The sequence below is a fragment of the Rhinatrema bivittatum genome, chromosome 2, assembly GCF_901001135.1.
Source record: "Rhinatrema bivittatum chromosome 2, aRhiBiv1.1, whole genome shotgun sequence".
Lineage (NCBI taxonomy): Eukaryota > Metazoa > Chordata > Amphibia > Gymnophiona > Rhinatrematidae > Rhinatrema > Rhinatrema bivittatum.
The window spans coordinates 23318000-23332592 of NC_042616.1; the positions used below are offsets into that span (position 1 = coordinate 23318000).

Sequence of the window (14593 nt, forward strand, 5' to 3'; positions counted from 1 at the left end):
CTAATAATCGAATCGCCAACTATGACGGCCGACCTAACCCTTCCCTCCTGGGCAGTAGGCCTTGGGGAGATATCCTCAGTGCGAAAGGACAATCCATCACCTGGAGAGCAGGTCCTCACTGCAGGATCCTTTCCTGCTGCACCCGGTTGATGCTCTCCCATCATGAGACCTTCTTCCTCCAAGGCAGCACCAGGGCTGCCAGTCTGAAGTTGGGACTTGGCTGCTATGTCCCTGAAGGTCTCATCTATATACCTCTCTGTCTGCCTCAGCTTCTCCAGGTCTGCCACTCTAGCCTCCAGAGATCGGACTCGTTCTCTGAGAGCCAGGAGCTCTTCGCATCGCATGCACATATAAACTTCTCACCAGCGGGTAAAAAATCATACATGTGACACTCGATGCAAAAGACTGGGAAGCCCCCCCTCTTACTGCTGGACTGCTGCCTTCATCTCAATTTTGTTCAGTTCCTAGTTAAGTTTTAGGTTACTATGGGAATAGGAATGTTTCTAATTAACATCCTTTAAATGTATTAGTGAATTCACTATATGTCTAGTAGTGGCCTACAAGGGACTGATCAAACTCTCAATAAAGTTATTTTTTTTTTGTGAAAGTGGCACCTGCCTATAAATTAAAGGATGAGCTAGGGGTGGGTAATACAAACAGTCTAACTTCAGTTAGTCAGCCAGAGTGACTCACAGATCTCTTGATTAACAAATGTCGGTACCTAATCAAACCAAATCACACTACCTCAACACCTTTCCAAGGTGAGTAACTGAACTGGACTTTTCAACCTTTTTACTTAGGTATACACTGCTCCTAGTTTATTTCTAGCTTCTGGCTACTTTTTTTTTTTTTTTTTTTTTAATACAAACACTCAGGTCTGCTTACTAGCTGCCTTACTGACTATTTAAAAATACAAACAGTCTAACTTGTTTATTCGCTACCTGACTATTAAAAGCACAAACACACTAAATAATATTCCCAAATAGTTAACTTTGTCCCAATACTTTTGAAAAAGACAATGTCCCAAGCAAAAACTTACTGATTCCTTTCAGTCACCAGAAAGGTGATCCTCTCCTCTCAGTGCACCCCTAACATTCACTCAGGCTAACCCTGTGGTCACTTGGAAGATCCTGCCAAGCACTGCCCAGGCCAGTCTACACCTGCGCACATGCTTTTACACTGGCACCCTGCCACCTGAATTCCCGCTTGCCTCTGGGCAAATTCCCCACCCACAAGTTATCCCCTGGTGGTTTCTAGGGACACTGAGGCCCCACCCAACAAGGGCCACACAGTTCCTAGAAATACACCTACAGATCAAATATACACATTATTGGGAACATTAGTTCAAGACAGGGAGAGCTAACAAACTAAGTTTATTAAGAAAAAGTAGGAACAGTGAACAGATAAAAGATTTAAACTGTAAACAGAAACAGGCAAAAAAGGATTATACTGCAAGTGTTAACTGATCACTTTTCAATACTTAGCTGGGGAGGTCAGGAAAAAGGCTGTCCACAGAAGCTGAACAGGGCCTCAGCACAGAGATCTTCTTCCTCTTCACTGCTAGCTGAGGGTGGAGAGTTCCAGAACCCTCAGGGTAAGTTCTCTGTCTCCAGGGCCAATTAGGAAACACAGTATTAACAGTGAGCTTTCTGGCCAATGGCACTGCAGGGTGTTTCATTGTTACATGTATTCTGGGATGTGAATGCTGATCAAGCCACCTTTAGTCAAGGCAGCATCCAAAGCCTCTGCCTGAACTACAGTGCAGCTGTCAAACACTACCTGCAAGCCAGCACACAGGGAATGTGCTCTCTGGGGAAAAGTGTCACAGGGCAAAAAACAAACAAACTACAAATCATGCAAAATCCCCATGTTGCCAAAATCGCTACTTAGCTGAATAACTTATCCAGCTAAGTAGCACCGCTCCGATCACCCACTGCCCACCCACAACTTACTCAGCCATGGAACATAACTGGATATTCAGTAGCAGTAAGATAGATGGATAAGTCCTGCTTATTCAGCTTTCTGACAACAGAATATCAACCTCCCTGATTCTTATAGCTTATTTGATGGAAATAGAGAAGTTTTATTGTTCTTGCATCTAGCATTTTAATATCTTTATTAGGCCAGTCTTTTATTCCAAAACTATATGAAAGCATATTAACTGAATTTGAGTCCTGTGCAACTTTTCTGGTGGCTTGCAAGGTCTTCCTTTCTATTGAAGTTTTTACCAGACAGTACATTATTAACTTGATTTTCCTCCAGTATGAATTTTCTGATGTTTCATGAGAGATGCCTTGTGACAAAAGCATTTACCACAATCCATGCATTTAAATGGTTTTTCTCCACTGTGGATATTCTGATGCTGCATGAGATCTGTCTCCCTACTAAAGCTTTTACCACATTCAGTACATTTAAATGGTTTTTCTCCAGTATGGATTCTCTGATGCACTATGGAATGCACCTTCCGCGTGAATCTTTTACCACAATCCGGACAATTAAATGGTTTTTCTCCAGTGTGGATACTCTGATGTTGCATGAGATATGCCTTCTGAATAAAGCTTTTACCACAATCCGTACATTTAAATGGTTTTTCTCCAGTATGGACTCTCTGATGCGATGTAAGATATGCCTTATGACTGAAGCTTTTACCACATTCAGTACAAGTAAATGGTTTTTCTCCTGTATGGACTCTCTGATGCAATATGAAATGCGCCTTCTGAGAGAAGCTTTTACCACATTCAGTACAATTAAATGGTTTTTCTCCTGTATGGACTCTCTGATGCAATCTGAAAGATGCTTTCTGACGGAATCTCTTACCACATTCAGTACAATTAAATGGTTTTTCTCCAGTATGAATTCTCTGATGGGTTATGAGTTTGCACTTCTCACTGAAGCTTTTACCACATTCAATACATGTAAATGGTTTTTCTCCAGTATGGGTTCTCTGATGCAATCTGAGAGATGCTTTCTGATTGAATCTTTTACTACATTCAGTACAGCTAAATGGTTTTTCTCCAGTGTGGATTCTCTGGTGGATTATGAGTTTCCACTTCAGACTGAAGCTTTTACCACATTCAATACATTTATATGGTTTTTCTCCAGTATGGATTCTCTGATGCAATCTGAGAGATGCTGTCTCCCGGAAACTTTTACTACATTCAGTACAGCTAAATGGTTTTTCTCCCGTGTGGATTCTCTGGTGGATTATGAGTTTGCACTTCTGACTGCAACTTTTTCCACACTCAGTACATATAAATTGACTTTCTACTTTGGGGATTTTCTTCTGTTCTGAGTCAACTGCCTTCACACGGAAGTTTTTTTCAGACTGAATACAAGACGACAGTCGCTCACCAGTACGTTTTTTTGTGTCTCCTGAAATGACTGCCCCTTCACATAAACCTTTATTGCATTCATTACTTGAAAATGCTCTCTCCTCTGGTTGGAATTTTCGTTGTCTTGTGAAGTTTCCTTTCTGCTTGAAGCTTCTGTCACCATCAGTACTAATGAATATGTCTTCTTTCTGTATTTCCTGATTTATTATTAGGTCTTGCATTTGAATGATGTTTTTTCCACTTTCAGAACATGAAAATGTTCTCCTTTCAGTCTCCATTTTCTGGTGATGTAATAAAGAGAACTCAGAACTGTAAGATTCCCCATCTTGAGGGTAAGGAGAGGGTCTCTTACCTGTGTGCGTTCTTTGGTGTATTACTAAGGATTCCCTGCAAGAAAAGGTTTTCTTGCATTCAATACAAGTGAAAGTGCTCCCTTCAGTGTGGATTCTCTGGTGTAATTTCAGGGTTAACTTCTGTTTGCATGGAAAAGGTCTCACTCCTGTGTGACTCCGCTGGTGCAACACAAAATGACATTTTCTATTAAAGTTTTTCCCACAGGTGTCACAGTGAAAGGATTTCTTCCCTTCCTCCTCTTTCTGCTGAAGGTCAGAAGTTATTTGATCATTGTTAGTACTTTGGAAGGGATTCTCTCTTCTCAACTGTCTCTGGTGCTCAGGGATGTCTGTGAACTCCCTGTCACTTCTCTCACAAGCAGTGACTCCATCCGGTGACTTTGCTGCAGAGTCTTGCTGCTTCTCCTCTGATTCCTGCTGTCTTTGGCTAATGTCTCCCCCCTCAGTCCTCCGTGCAAGATCCTCATAGAAATCTCCTGATTGTCTTGGTGTAAGTGCCAATACTATAGGGCGTTCTTCTCGATTCTCCTCCCTCTTCACTTCCTGTATGACCTCATTACCTGCTGGATATAAAAAGAAGGAATTAATCATGTGTAAGCGACAATGGCATGGAAAGCTATCAATAACCTGAGATGAGACGATTAGAAGGATCACATAATGAACGCATGGGATCTCTGATATTAAAGAATTCTGTGACTTAGCAGAAACTTTATGTGATGCCTATGAAAACTTCTCTATGATGTCCTTATAGAAATATTCAGAAAAGTTAAGAAAATCAGTGGGTTCTCTTTACCATACTGTGTAGAATGCAGAAATAAAGCTGATGCAATACAGGACCTCTGGAGATCAAACAGATCCCACACCTTTAGGATTCCTGTAGGTCTGGTTCCTCTGAGCTTATCTACTATTTATTTAATAACATTTATAATGTGCTTATAGCGGATCTGCCAAACTAAACATTATAATAACAAATTCAAATAATAATCATGGACCATTAAACTTCAGAGATCTAAAAACAAGAGTTAAAATTTAAAATTTAATCCACTGCTACAGCAGCGACCAAAGTAATTCACGCAGCAGCAGAGTCGCATGATTCCAAGGAAAGCTTCTTATAACTAAACAGGCCCTGGAAGTTTGGAGCACTTGCAAGGCTCGCAGGCTAGAGTGAGGCAGACCAATATATAATCTGCTGTACATCCAGATTGCCTCTCCCAACTCTCACAGAGGATTCAGGAATAAATAGGTTACATTGGGCTCTGGTAGAATAAGACCTGTAACTCTGAGACACCCAATTTCCCAAACTTTGCAGCATCCTGTATATCCACCCCACTACTCCCACACAGAAGTTAGACATCCAGGATTCAAAAACCCAGGAAAGTGAAATTACTACTCAGCTGATAATGGAGAAATTACTTACCTGATAATTTCGTTTTCCTTAGTGTACTCAGGACCAATGGGTATAGTGTACTCCTGCTAGCAGTTGGAGACTGATCAGATTTCAATCTGACCTCAGCCCCTAGTACACATACCTCTGCAGGACGTGCAGCTCTTCAGTATTCTCCTCCAAAAGCATTGTGGATATATGTGTGACTGACTGATTGATTAACTTAATAATTTGAATAACTTCATAACTTGGTTAAACGTTAAAGCTTGATTAACTTGATTAACTTGAACTGGTTGATTGACCATAGCTGGAGACCGCCAGAGTACTCAACCGGAAAGCGTCGACACCCGGCAGGGTGGATGCCCTAGGTAAATGAAAACGTGGCTTACCCTTGAATCATTTAAAAGACCACGCATAACGGCAGCCAAGGTTGACATGCTGAGTCCATCTGTCTACACTACGGAAAACGAAATTATCAGGTAAGTAATTTCTCCATTTCCTAACGTGTAGCAGATGGACTCAGGACCAATGGGATGTATAAAAGCTACTCCCGAACTGGGTGGGAGGCTGCCCGTGACCCACTTAGAATTGGCCTTGCAAATGCCGTGTCCTTCCGGGCTTGAACATCCAGACGGTAGAATCTGGAGAAGGTATGTATGGAGGACCATGTCGCCGCCCTGCAGATCTCAGCAGGCGACAGCATTCTAGTTTCTGCCCAGGATACTGCCTGAGCTCTGGTAGAAAGGACCTTGACCTGTAGAGGCGGTGGCTTGCCAGCTTCTACATAGGCCGCCTTGATGACTTCCTTGATCCAGTGGGCAATGGTTGCCCGCGTGGCCGCTTCCCCTTGTCTCTTTCTGCTGTGCAGGACGAAAAAGTGGTCCGTTTTTCGTACGTGTTCCGACATTTCCAGGTATCTGGATAGGAGTCTGCCAATGTTGAGGTGGCGTAGACTACGGGCTTCTTCCGAATTCTTCAAGTCAACCGTCGTTGGTAGCGCGATGGTCTGGTTAAGGTGGAAGTGTGAGACCACTTTGGGGAGTAAGGAGCGAACCGTGCGTAGTTGGATGGCTCCCGGGGTGAGCCTGAGGAATGACTCACGGCAGGACAGTGCTTGTAGTTCCGAGATGCGGCGGGCTGAACAAACTGCCAGCAAGAACACCATCTTTAAGGTTAACAGGCTGAGCGACAGTCCTCTGAGGGGTCTGAAGGCGGTTCCTGCTAGGAAATCCAAAACGAGATTGAGATTCCACAGAGGTACCGGCCACTTTAGTGGTGGACGAATGTGTTTGACTCCTCTTAGGAATCGTGACACGTCCGGGTGAGAGGCTATGCTGTTGCCCTCGCTCTTGGAGTCGTAGCATGACAATGCGGCCACCTGTACCTTGATGGAGTTGAGGGACAGTCCCTTCTGTAGTCCGTTCTGCAAGAATTCCAGGATCACGGGAACTTTAAACGAGCGTGGCTTGATGTTGTGTTTGTCGCACCAGGCTTCAAATCCTCTCCAAATCCTTATATAATGTTAGCAATGTGGAGAACTTGCGTGCTCGGAGGAGGGTGTCGATTACGGCCCCCGAGTATCCGCTCTCTCTCAGGCGGGCCCTCTCAATGGCCAGACCGTAAGAGAGAATTGAGTTGGGTCCTCGTGGAGGATCAGACCTTGTTGTAGTAGGTCCCTGTGTGGAGGCAGGGGTAGGGGGATCCCTGCCAGCAGTCTTCTCATGTCTGCGTACCAGGGTCTTCTTGGCCAATCTGGGGCCACCAGAAGAACGAGTCCTCTGTGTAGTTGTATCTTGTGAATGATTGCGCCCAATAGAGGCCACGGCGGGAAGGCGTATAGCAGGGTCCCCGGTGGCCAGGTCTATACCAGGGCATCAATCCCTTGGGACTGTGGTTCCCGCCTGCGGCTGAAGGATCTGGACACTTGGGCGTTGGATCTGTTTGCCAGAAGGTCCATGCCCGGTGTCCCCCACCAATTCACTATCATTTGGAAGGCTGCGGACGACAGCTTCTATTCTCCTGGGTCTAGACTTTCCCGGCTGAGGAAGTCAGCCGTGATGTTGTCTTTCCCGGCGATGTGGACGGCGGAGATCTCCTGGAGATTTGCTTCCGCCCACGACATCAGGGGGTCTATTTCCAGGGACACTTGTTGGCTTCTGGTTCGCCCCTGTCTGTTGATGTAGGCCACAGTTGTGGCGTTGTCTGACATTACTCTGACCGCTTTGTCTCGAAGTCTGTGAGCGAACCGCAGACAGGCTAGTCTGACTGCTCGCGCTTCTAGGCGATTGATGTTCCATCCCGCCTCTTCTGCATTCCACTGCCCTTGGGCAGTTAACTCCTCGCAGTGTGCTCCCCATCCTCGTAGACTGGCATCTGTGGTGAGTAGGATCCAGGTTGGAGAGGATAGTTTTGATCTTCGGCTCATGTGGTTGGCCTGTAGCCACCACCGTAGCTGGTTCCAGACTCTGCCCGGGAGTGATAGACGTACGGTGTAGTTCTGGGACCGTGGGCTCCACTGTGATAGAAGTGAGCGCTGTAGGAGCCTCATGTGGGCTCGCGCCCATGGCACAACTTCAAGTATGGATGCCATCAGCCCGAGGACTTGCAGGTAATCCCATGCTGTGGGACGAGGATCTTTCAGCAAGGTTCCACAGTTTTAATCTTCTTGTGGGGGTCAGGCTGACCTTGTCTTCTTTGGTGTCGAATCGGACTCCTAGGTATTCCAGCGACTGTGAGGGTTGTAGGAAACTTGTTTGTGTTGACCACCCATCCTAGGCTCTCCAGTAGAGTTATGACTCTGCTGGTAGCTTGGTGGCTTTCCTCTGGTGACTTTGCCCTGATCAGCCAATCGTCTAGGTAAGGGTGGACGAGGATTCCTTCCTTCCTCAGTGTTGCCGCCACCACTACTATTACCTTGGTGAACGTCCGGGGTGCTGTGGCTAACCCGAAAGGTAGTGACTGGAACTGGTAGTGACGGTTCAGAACTTTGAAGCATAGGTAGCGCTGGTGTTCCTGATGAATTGGGATGTGTAGGTAGGCCTCCGAAAGATCCAGGGATGTGAGAAACTGTCCCGGTTGTATCGCCCTTATTACGGATCGCAGGATTTCCATGCGGAAACAGGGAATCCTCAGATGGCGGTTGACCAACTTGAGGTCCAAGATGGGCCTGAATGTTCTCTCTTTCTTGGGGACGATAAAATAGATGGAATAATGTCCAGTATTTATTTCTTGTGGAGGCACTGGGGTTATGGCCTCGAGGGCCAGTAGTCTGGACAGTGTAGCTTCCACTGCCGCCCTCTTGGAGAGGTCGTGGCAGGGGGACTCCACGAACTTGTCTGGAGGGATACGTAGGAAATCCAGGTAGTACCCCTCCCGAATGATGGCTAGGACCCACTTGTCCGAAGTTCTCTCGACCCATCTGCATAGAATAGAGCTAGTCTGCCCACTATGGCTTTTTCCCTTGGACGGGTCGGCTGAATCTCATTGTGGGGTGCGGCTGGGGCCTGTACCCGAGCTGGTACCCCTCTTGTTGTGCTTGTTCCGAAAGGACTGGTTCCTGCTCGTAGGGCGGGGCGCTTGATAGTTGCTCCTGTAAGAATTGAAGTGCTGTGAACTTCTGCCCCTGGAGGACCTGGGAAAGGGTCGCTGGTTTCTCTTAGTCTTATCCTCTGGCAGGCGCGGCACTGGGGACTCGCTCCATTTTCGGCTATTTTGTCTAGTTCGCTGCCAAACAGGAGGGATCCTTTGAAGGGCATCCTTGTGAGGCGCGTTTTGGAAGATGCATCGGCCGACTGTTTGAGGATGGATTCCAGACGCCGGTCATGTGCATCTTTGAGCACTGCTCCTCCCTCTACTGGGATAGTGGTGTGCTTAGAGACTGCGCAGACCATGGCATCAACTCTTGGGCATGCAAGAAGATCTTTGGTCGCCAGGTCCAGGGGGTACATTGCTGCTAAAGCTCGGCCCCCTTTGAATGTGGACTCCGGGGCATTCCATTCCAGGTCAATCAGCTGTTGTGCCGCTTGTAACAGAGGGAAATAGAGAGAGGTTTTATGAAGACCCTCCAGCAGGGGCTTCAGTTTAGGTTCCCCTGAAGTACCTGGGCCCGGGATAGCGAGCTCATGGTTCGGTGGGGCTCTGTCCCCGGGGGGAGCTCCCCCTCTTCTAGGGGCTCGGCTTCCTCTTCAGAGATGTCCGTGTCCCCATAGGTGGGGCTTCTGGGTAGTGGAAGCCTGTGCCTAGGTCTTGAAGGACCTGGGGCCTGAGGGTCCTCCAGTGGAGCATGTGGCTGACCAGCCGGAGGTTCAGTTTGCATTTGAACAAAGGCATGAATCCCCTTTAAGAACTCCACCCATGAGATCGACATTGGGTCCAAGCTGAAGGGCGCTGGTTCCCTGGGGATCCCCGTCTGTGGGGAGGTCTCACTGGGTTCTGCTAGGTCCGGGGTACTCCCTGAGGAGCTAGTACTCGGCCCTTGGTGGGATTGGCCCAGAACTGAATCTCCCAGGGCCTCCTCACACTGCGTGCACAGGGCATCGGCTTCCTCGCTTTGTGCGGCTCTGATGTGGCATGCTGGGCAGAGGCCTTGAGCTTTTATCCCTATTTCTGGTGGTGCCATGCTTTTGGCGCGTAAACTGAGTTGTGCGCGTAGCTGTGCGTCCAGCCGTAGATATGCGCGCAGCTTTGTGCGTGCAACTTATGCGCACAAGTTTTATGTGCGTGTAAGTCTATGCGCACAAGGGTTCTGTGCACCTAACTCGGTTTTGTGCGCTTGGGTCGGACGGCAAAGCAAAATGGGCCAAGATGGCGACGGCGAGCACGCAGGCAATATGGCGACCCCTTCGTAGGGTCTCCACGTCGGTAGACCCTTGGAAATAACCGGGGCCTGGCCCTGCTAGGGCGGATCAACACGGTGGCACTGGTCCTGGCCTGTGCTTCTCCTCGATCCTTGGAGACCAGATTAAAGCAGAAGATTTCTACCTTACCTTGTCTTCGGCGCTTCCCGGTTTCGTCCCAGGCGGTCTTCGGCTGCGGGGGGAGAGGGCAAATACCTTCACCGCCGCGCTAGAGGGGGCACCCGCTGCCTCTCAGCCGCACCCGAGGATCGGGGGCTAGGTTCTCGCCGCGATTCGGCCACCGGACCGAGGCTTACCCCCGAGGGACCACGGAAATCACCTCAGGAATCTCAACTGGGGGAGGGACCCGAGGGTATCACCGCAGGAGAGCGGGGCTTGTCTTCAGGTAGGTTACTCCTGTAAAATTTGGTTTTCTTCTTTGAATTTGGTTCTAACACTGTGAGAGCATGCAGATAGTCCTTAACTGCTATGGAGACGGAAAATATTAAAGAGCTGCACTTCCTGCAGGGGTATATGTATTAGGGGCTGACGTCAGATTGAAATCTGATCCGTCTCCAATTGCTAGCAGGAATACAGTATACCCATTGATCCTGAGTCCATCTGCTACATGCTAGTAAATTTTCTTTCCTCTAGGATAGGCAAGCCAGTCCACATAAGTGGGTTATGCATGCCTACCAGCAGATGGAGACAGAAACCAACTGACTCGCTGATGTCACCCTCATATAGCTCTGTATTGACATCAGTGTGCCAGTATTCTGCAAAAGTCAACTGTGGCAACTAATTAACACTAGAACTAAGTCCGAAGTTAAAAACACTTCCTCCCCCAATCATTCACTTTTTTTTTCTTCCAGTGAGCAAAGCACTGGACTCAGACGAGAAGGAAATGCAGAAGCCGTAACAGACAAAGAAGGCAAACACTTACAAGGCCTTTAGACGACCTGAAGATCTGCATCGGCCTACGAATTCTACCTCCAATAATGTCCCTGAGAAAGGACAAATAAAAAAATCAGTACAGGCAGCTCAGGGCAGGATTGTGGGTTGGCCTGCTTCTCAGAGAGGAAAGGAAAGTATCAGGTAAGTAGTAATTTCACCTTCCTCTTCATCCAGGCAGTCCAGTCCACACAAGTGGGATGTACCAAAGCTACTTCCTCATAAGGTAGGAGGCTGCTCCAGCAAAAGATGCAACCTCTCGAACCCCAACAACCATACAATAATGCCTGGAGAAGGGATATAACCAAGGCAACATCACTGCTAGGCAAATCTCCAACAAAGAAAGAAACTATTACTCTGCCCAAGATAGCAGTAGCAAATGTAATCCACTTTGAAGTGCTGAAAAAAGTGCGAAAAGCAGAATATAAATCTAAATAAATTTTTTTAATGTAAATTTTTATTGACCAAGATAAACAATCATAGTGTGACATCAACAATGTTAGGTCTATACAGTTATCAATGAGAAAACCTTGTGATCCCTACCCCCCCTTCCCGTCTCGTCCCTTAAATACACCACATGTTATCTATGAAGATTAACCGTTACTACAGATATGAAAACATTGCCCAGACCAACATTTGACTAGTGACTATAACCAAGTGATTCTCTTCTCTGTAAATGTGATCATAAACCCAAACATGCCTTAAAACATGACTCTTCGTGGTTATTTCTCTAAACTTTTAGAAAATAAAACTGAGCTCATCCAGATGAGGTTTGAGCAATTATCCAATTAAGGAAGGGTTCCCACGATTGTTGGAATGCAGACAATTTGTCCTGTCTGATTGCGGTGAGATGTGCCATCCCATAACTCGAATGAAGTCTGTGGCTTACTGCTGAAAGAGATGGAGGGTTAGGAAGTTTCCATGCTTTGGCTAGTTTACAGCGGGCCGCTATAAATACTTGTGAAATGAATGATTGCGTTGCTTTATCCATACCCTCGCTTGGGAGATTCAACAAAACATGAACAGGTTGCATCGGTACGTCCGCACCGGTCAATTCCCTCAGCCACCCTCTCTGACCTCGTCCCAGAAAGGAATCACCAAAGGGCATGTCCACCAGACGTGGATATATGAGCCCGCTTGACCGCACTGCCGCCAGCATTTATCAGATATATGAGGGTACATAGCATGTAATTTAACAGGAGTCAAATGCCACCTATACAGTAGTTTATAACAGTGCTCTTGAATTGCTGCAGAGATAGAGCTTTTGGCTATCCTCTGAAACATAATGTCCCAATCCTCTTCACTTAACACATCGTCCTGCTCAGACTCCCATGCACGTATGTGTGTAAATGCATAAAGTGATGTTGCAGCCGGTCTCTTACCTCTTTCCCCCGCTATTGGAAGAATGGCTGTCTCCACTGCAGCCTGCCCTGCTTCTCAGCGTTCCTGGATCAGCATGGGCGTTCCCATCCGCCATGCTTCTTTGGGCCTCCTAGGGTGTGCACGCCACCCACGCTCTAGTACATGTCATGGCGGGAACCTCGGGGGCGGCCCCACCGCATGACGTCAACACGGCCAAGTATTTAAACCTTTGCCCCGCTACAGTACAGCGAGTTAGCAAGGACTTCGGTTCGCTACTCTGACCGCTTCTAAGCTCCCGCTTAGATCCTTCCTCGCCCTCCGAGGTTTACTTCACTGTTTACGGAAGTTCTGGGTACCTGCTTCTCGGGGGCTTTTTGCTTCTCGCTTACCTAACCGGATACCCGCTCCTCAGGGGTCCTCTCTGCTTTCTCTTTCAGGAAGCCCTCAGTATTTGTGGGTACTCGCTCCTCGAGGGCCATCTAGCTCTGGGTAACCTGCACCACAGAACCGGGTCGCTCGTCCACCTCTACAGAAGAAGCCTTCAGCTCCTCAACTATAACCCTCAATATTTGTAGGTCCTCGTGCCTCGAGGCCTTATCTAGCCCTGGGTAACCTACATCCCGACCTGGTCTCCCACCGCTCATTCATCAAAAGAGCCTACCATCTCTACCACGCTGCGAGTACTGCTACGCTTCTAGCCTCCTGGATATCCGTCTTGATTCGCAGCCTGCCCCACGGGATCTACATCAAGTCCTTACTACCTCCGGGTGAAGGCACTGCTACCAAGACATTCTGAGACTAGAGCACTTCTTCAACACCAGCACTGTCTGCCCTTTGGGCAGTGCCAACTGCAGCAGAAGCAGTACAATAAAGTCTTCCTTGCTCTGTGTCCATCTCTAGAGTCTAGCCTATCGTACTGATTCCCCACAGGGCTCCTCCCCATGGGAGGAGTCATCTCCAATACGACCAAGGTTCCACTAATGCCACAAATACAGATTGCTAACTCCATGGCATAATGCCCAGTATTTATTTATTGTGGAGGCACCGGTGTTATAGCCTCTAGGGCTAGCAATCTAGTCAGTGTAGCTTCCATTGACATTCTCTTGGAGGGGTCGTGGCAAGGGGATTCCACAAACTTGTCCGGAGGGAGGTGGTGGAAATACAGGCAATATCCCTCTCGAATGATGGCTAGGACCCACTCCCCTTTTGTTGTGTTTGTTCCGAAAGGACTGGTTCCTGCCTGCGGGGCGAGGCGCTTGATATGTGCTTCTGTATGGGTTGAAGTGCTGTGATCGGGGGAAGGGTCGCTGGTTTCTCTTATTCCTGTCCTCCGGTAGCCACAGCAGTGGGGATCCGCCCCATTTGTTGGCTAGTTTATCCAGTTCACTTACGAACAGGAGGGATCCCTTGAAGGGCATGCTTGTGAGTCTCGTTTTGGAAGATGCGTCGGCCGACCAGCTTCGGAGCCAAAGTTGTCTTCTGGCTGCCACTCCTCTAGCTAGGGTGCACACCAGATCAGAAGCGGCATCCGTGAGGAATGATACTGCTGGTTCCAGGGCTTCCCCAGGAGTGTTGTTCCTGGTCTGTGATAAGCACGCGTGTGTCACCACGGCACAGCAGACCGCGATCTGTAGAGACGTCAAAGGACTGTTTGAGGATGGATTCCAAACATCTGTCTTGAGCATCTTTGAGTGCTGCTCCTCCCTCCACTGGGATAGTAGTGCGCTTCGAGACCGCGCAGACCATGGCATCTACTTTTGGACATGTCAGTAGGTCTTTGGCCGCTGGGTGCAGAGGGTACATGGCTACCAGAGCCCATCCCCCTTTGAATGTAGACTTTGGGGCATCCCATTCCACATCAATTAGCTGCTGGCCGGCTTGTAACAGAGGGAAATAGCGGGAGATCTGACGGAGTCCCTCTAGCAGGGAATTCATCTCAGGTTACCCCGAGCACTTGTGCCCGGGATAGCAAGCTCTTTCAAGCTGTGAGAAACCAGGTCTGGAAGCTCGTCCTTAGTGAAGAAGCACCTCATGGTTCGATGAGGCTCTGTTCCCGGAGGGAGTTCCCCTTCCTCCAGGGGTTCTGATTCCTCCTCTGAGTTGTCCGTGTCCCCGAAGGTGGGACTTCTGGGCAGTGGAATCACTTCCCTGGGCCTAGAGGGTCCCGGGGTGTTGAGGGCCTCTGGTGGAGGCTGAGGCCGTATTATCGGAGGCTCCGGCTACATGTGAACGAAGGTATGCAGGCCTTTGAAGAATTCCACCCAGGAGATAGATGCTGGGTCTAAATTAAGAGGCGCTGTATCCCTGGGGGTTCCCGTTTGAGGGAGGGTCCCACTGGGAGATGCTAGGTCCGGGGTACTGATTGAGGAGCTAGAT

General features: G+C 48.2%; 1 protein-coding gene across 3 annotated transcripts in view; it reads right to left on the minus strand.

Annotated features, from left to right (window-relative positions):
* Positions 1 to 1354: 1354 nt before the first annotated feature.
* The window catches only part of LOC115083684 (gastrula zinc finger protein XlCGF57.1-like), a 46615-nt gene continuing 33376 nt past the window's right edge, over positions 1355 to 14593 (minus strand). For 2 of the 3 annotated variants that reach the window (XM_029587646.1, XM_029587645.1), the window contains exon 4: positions 1355 to 4245. In XM_029587646.1, coding sequence (XP_029443506.1) covers positions 2243 to 4245 — 2003 coding nt within the window. In that variant the 3' untranslated portion in view covers positions 1355 to 2242. Of the gene's footprint in view, positions 4249 to 14593 lie in introns of all 3 variants that reach the window. The other variant, XM_029587647.1, reaches the window with a different exon arrangement.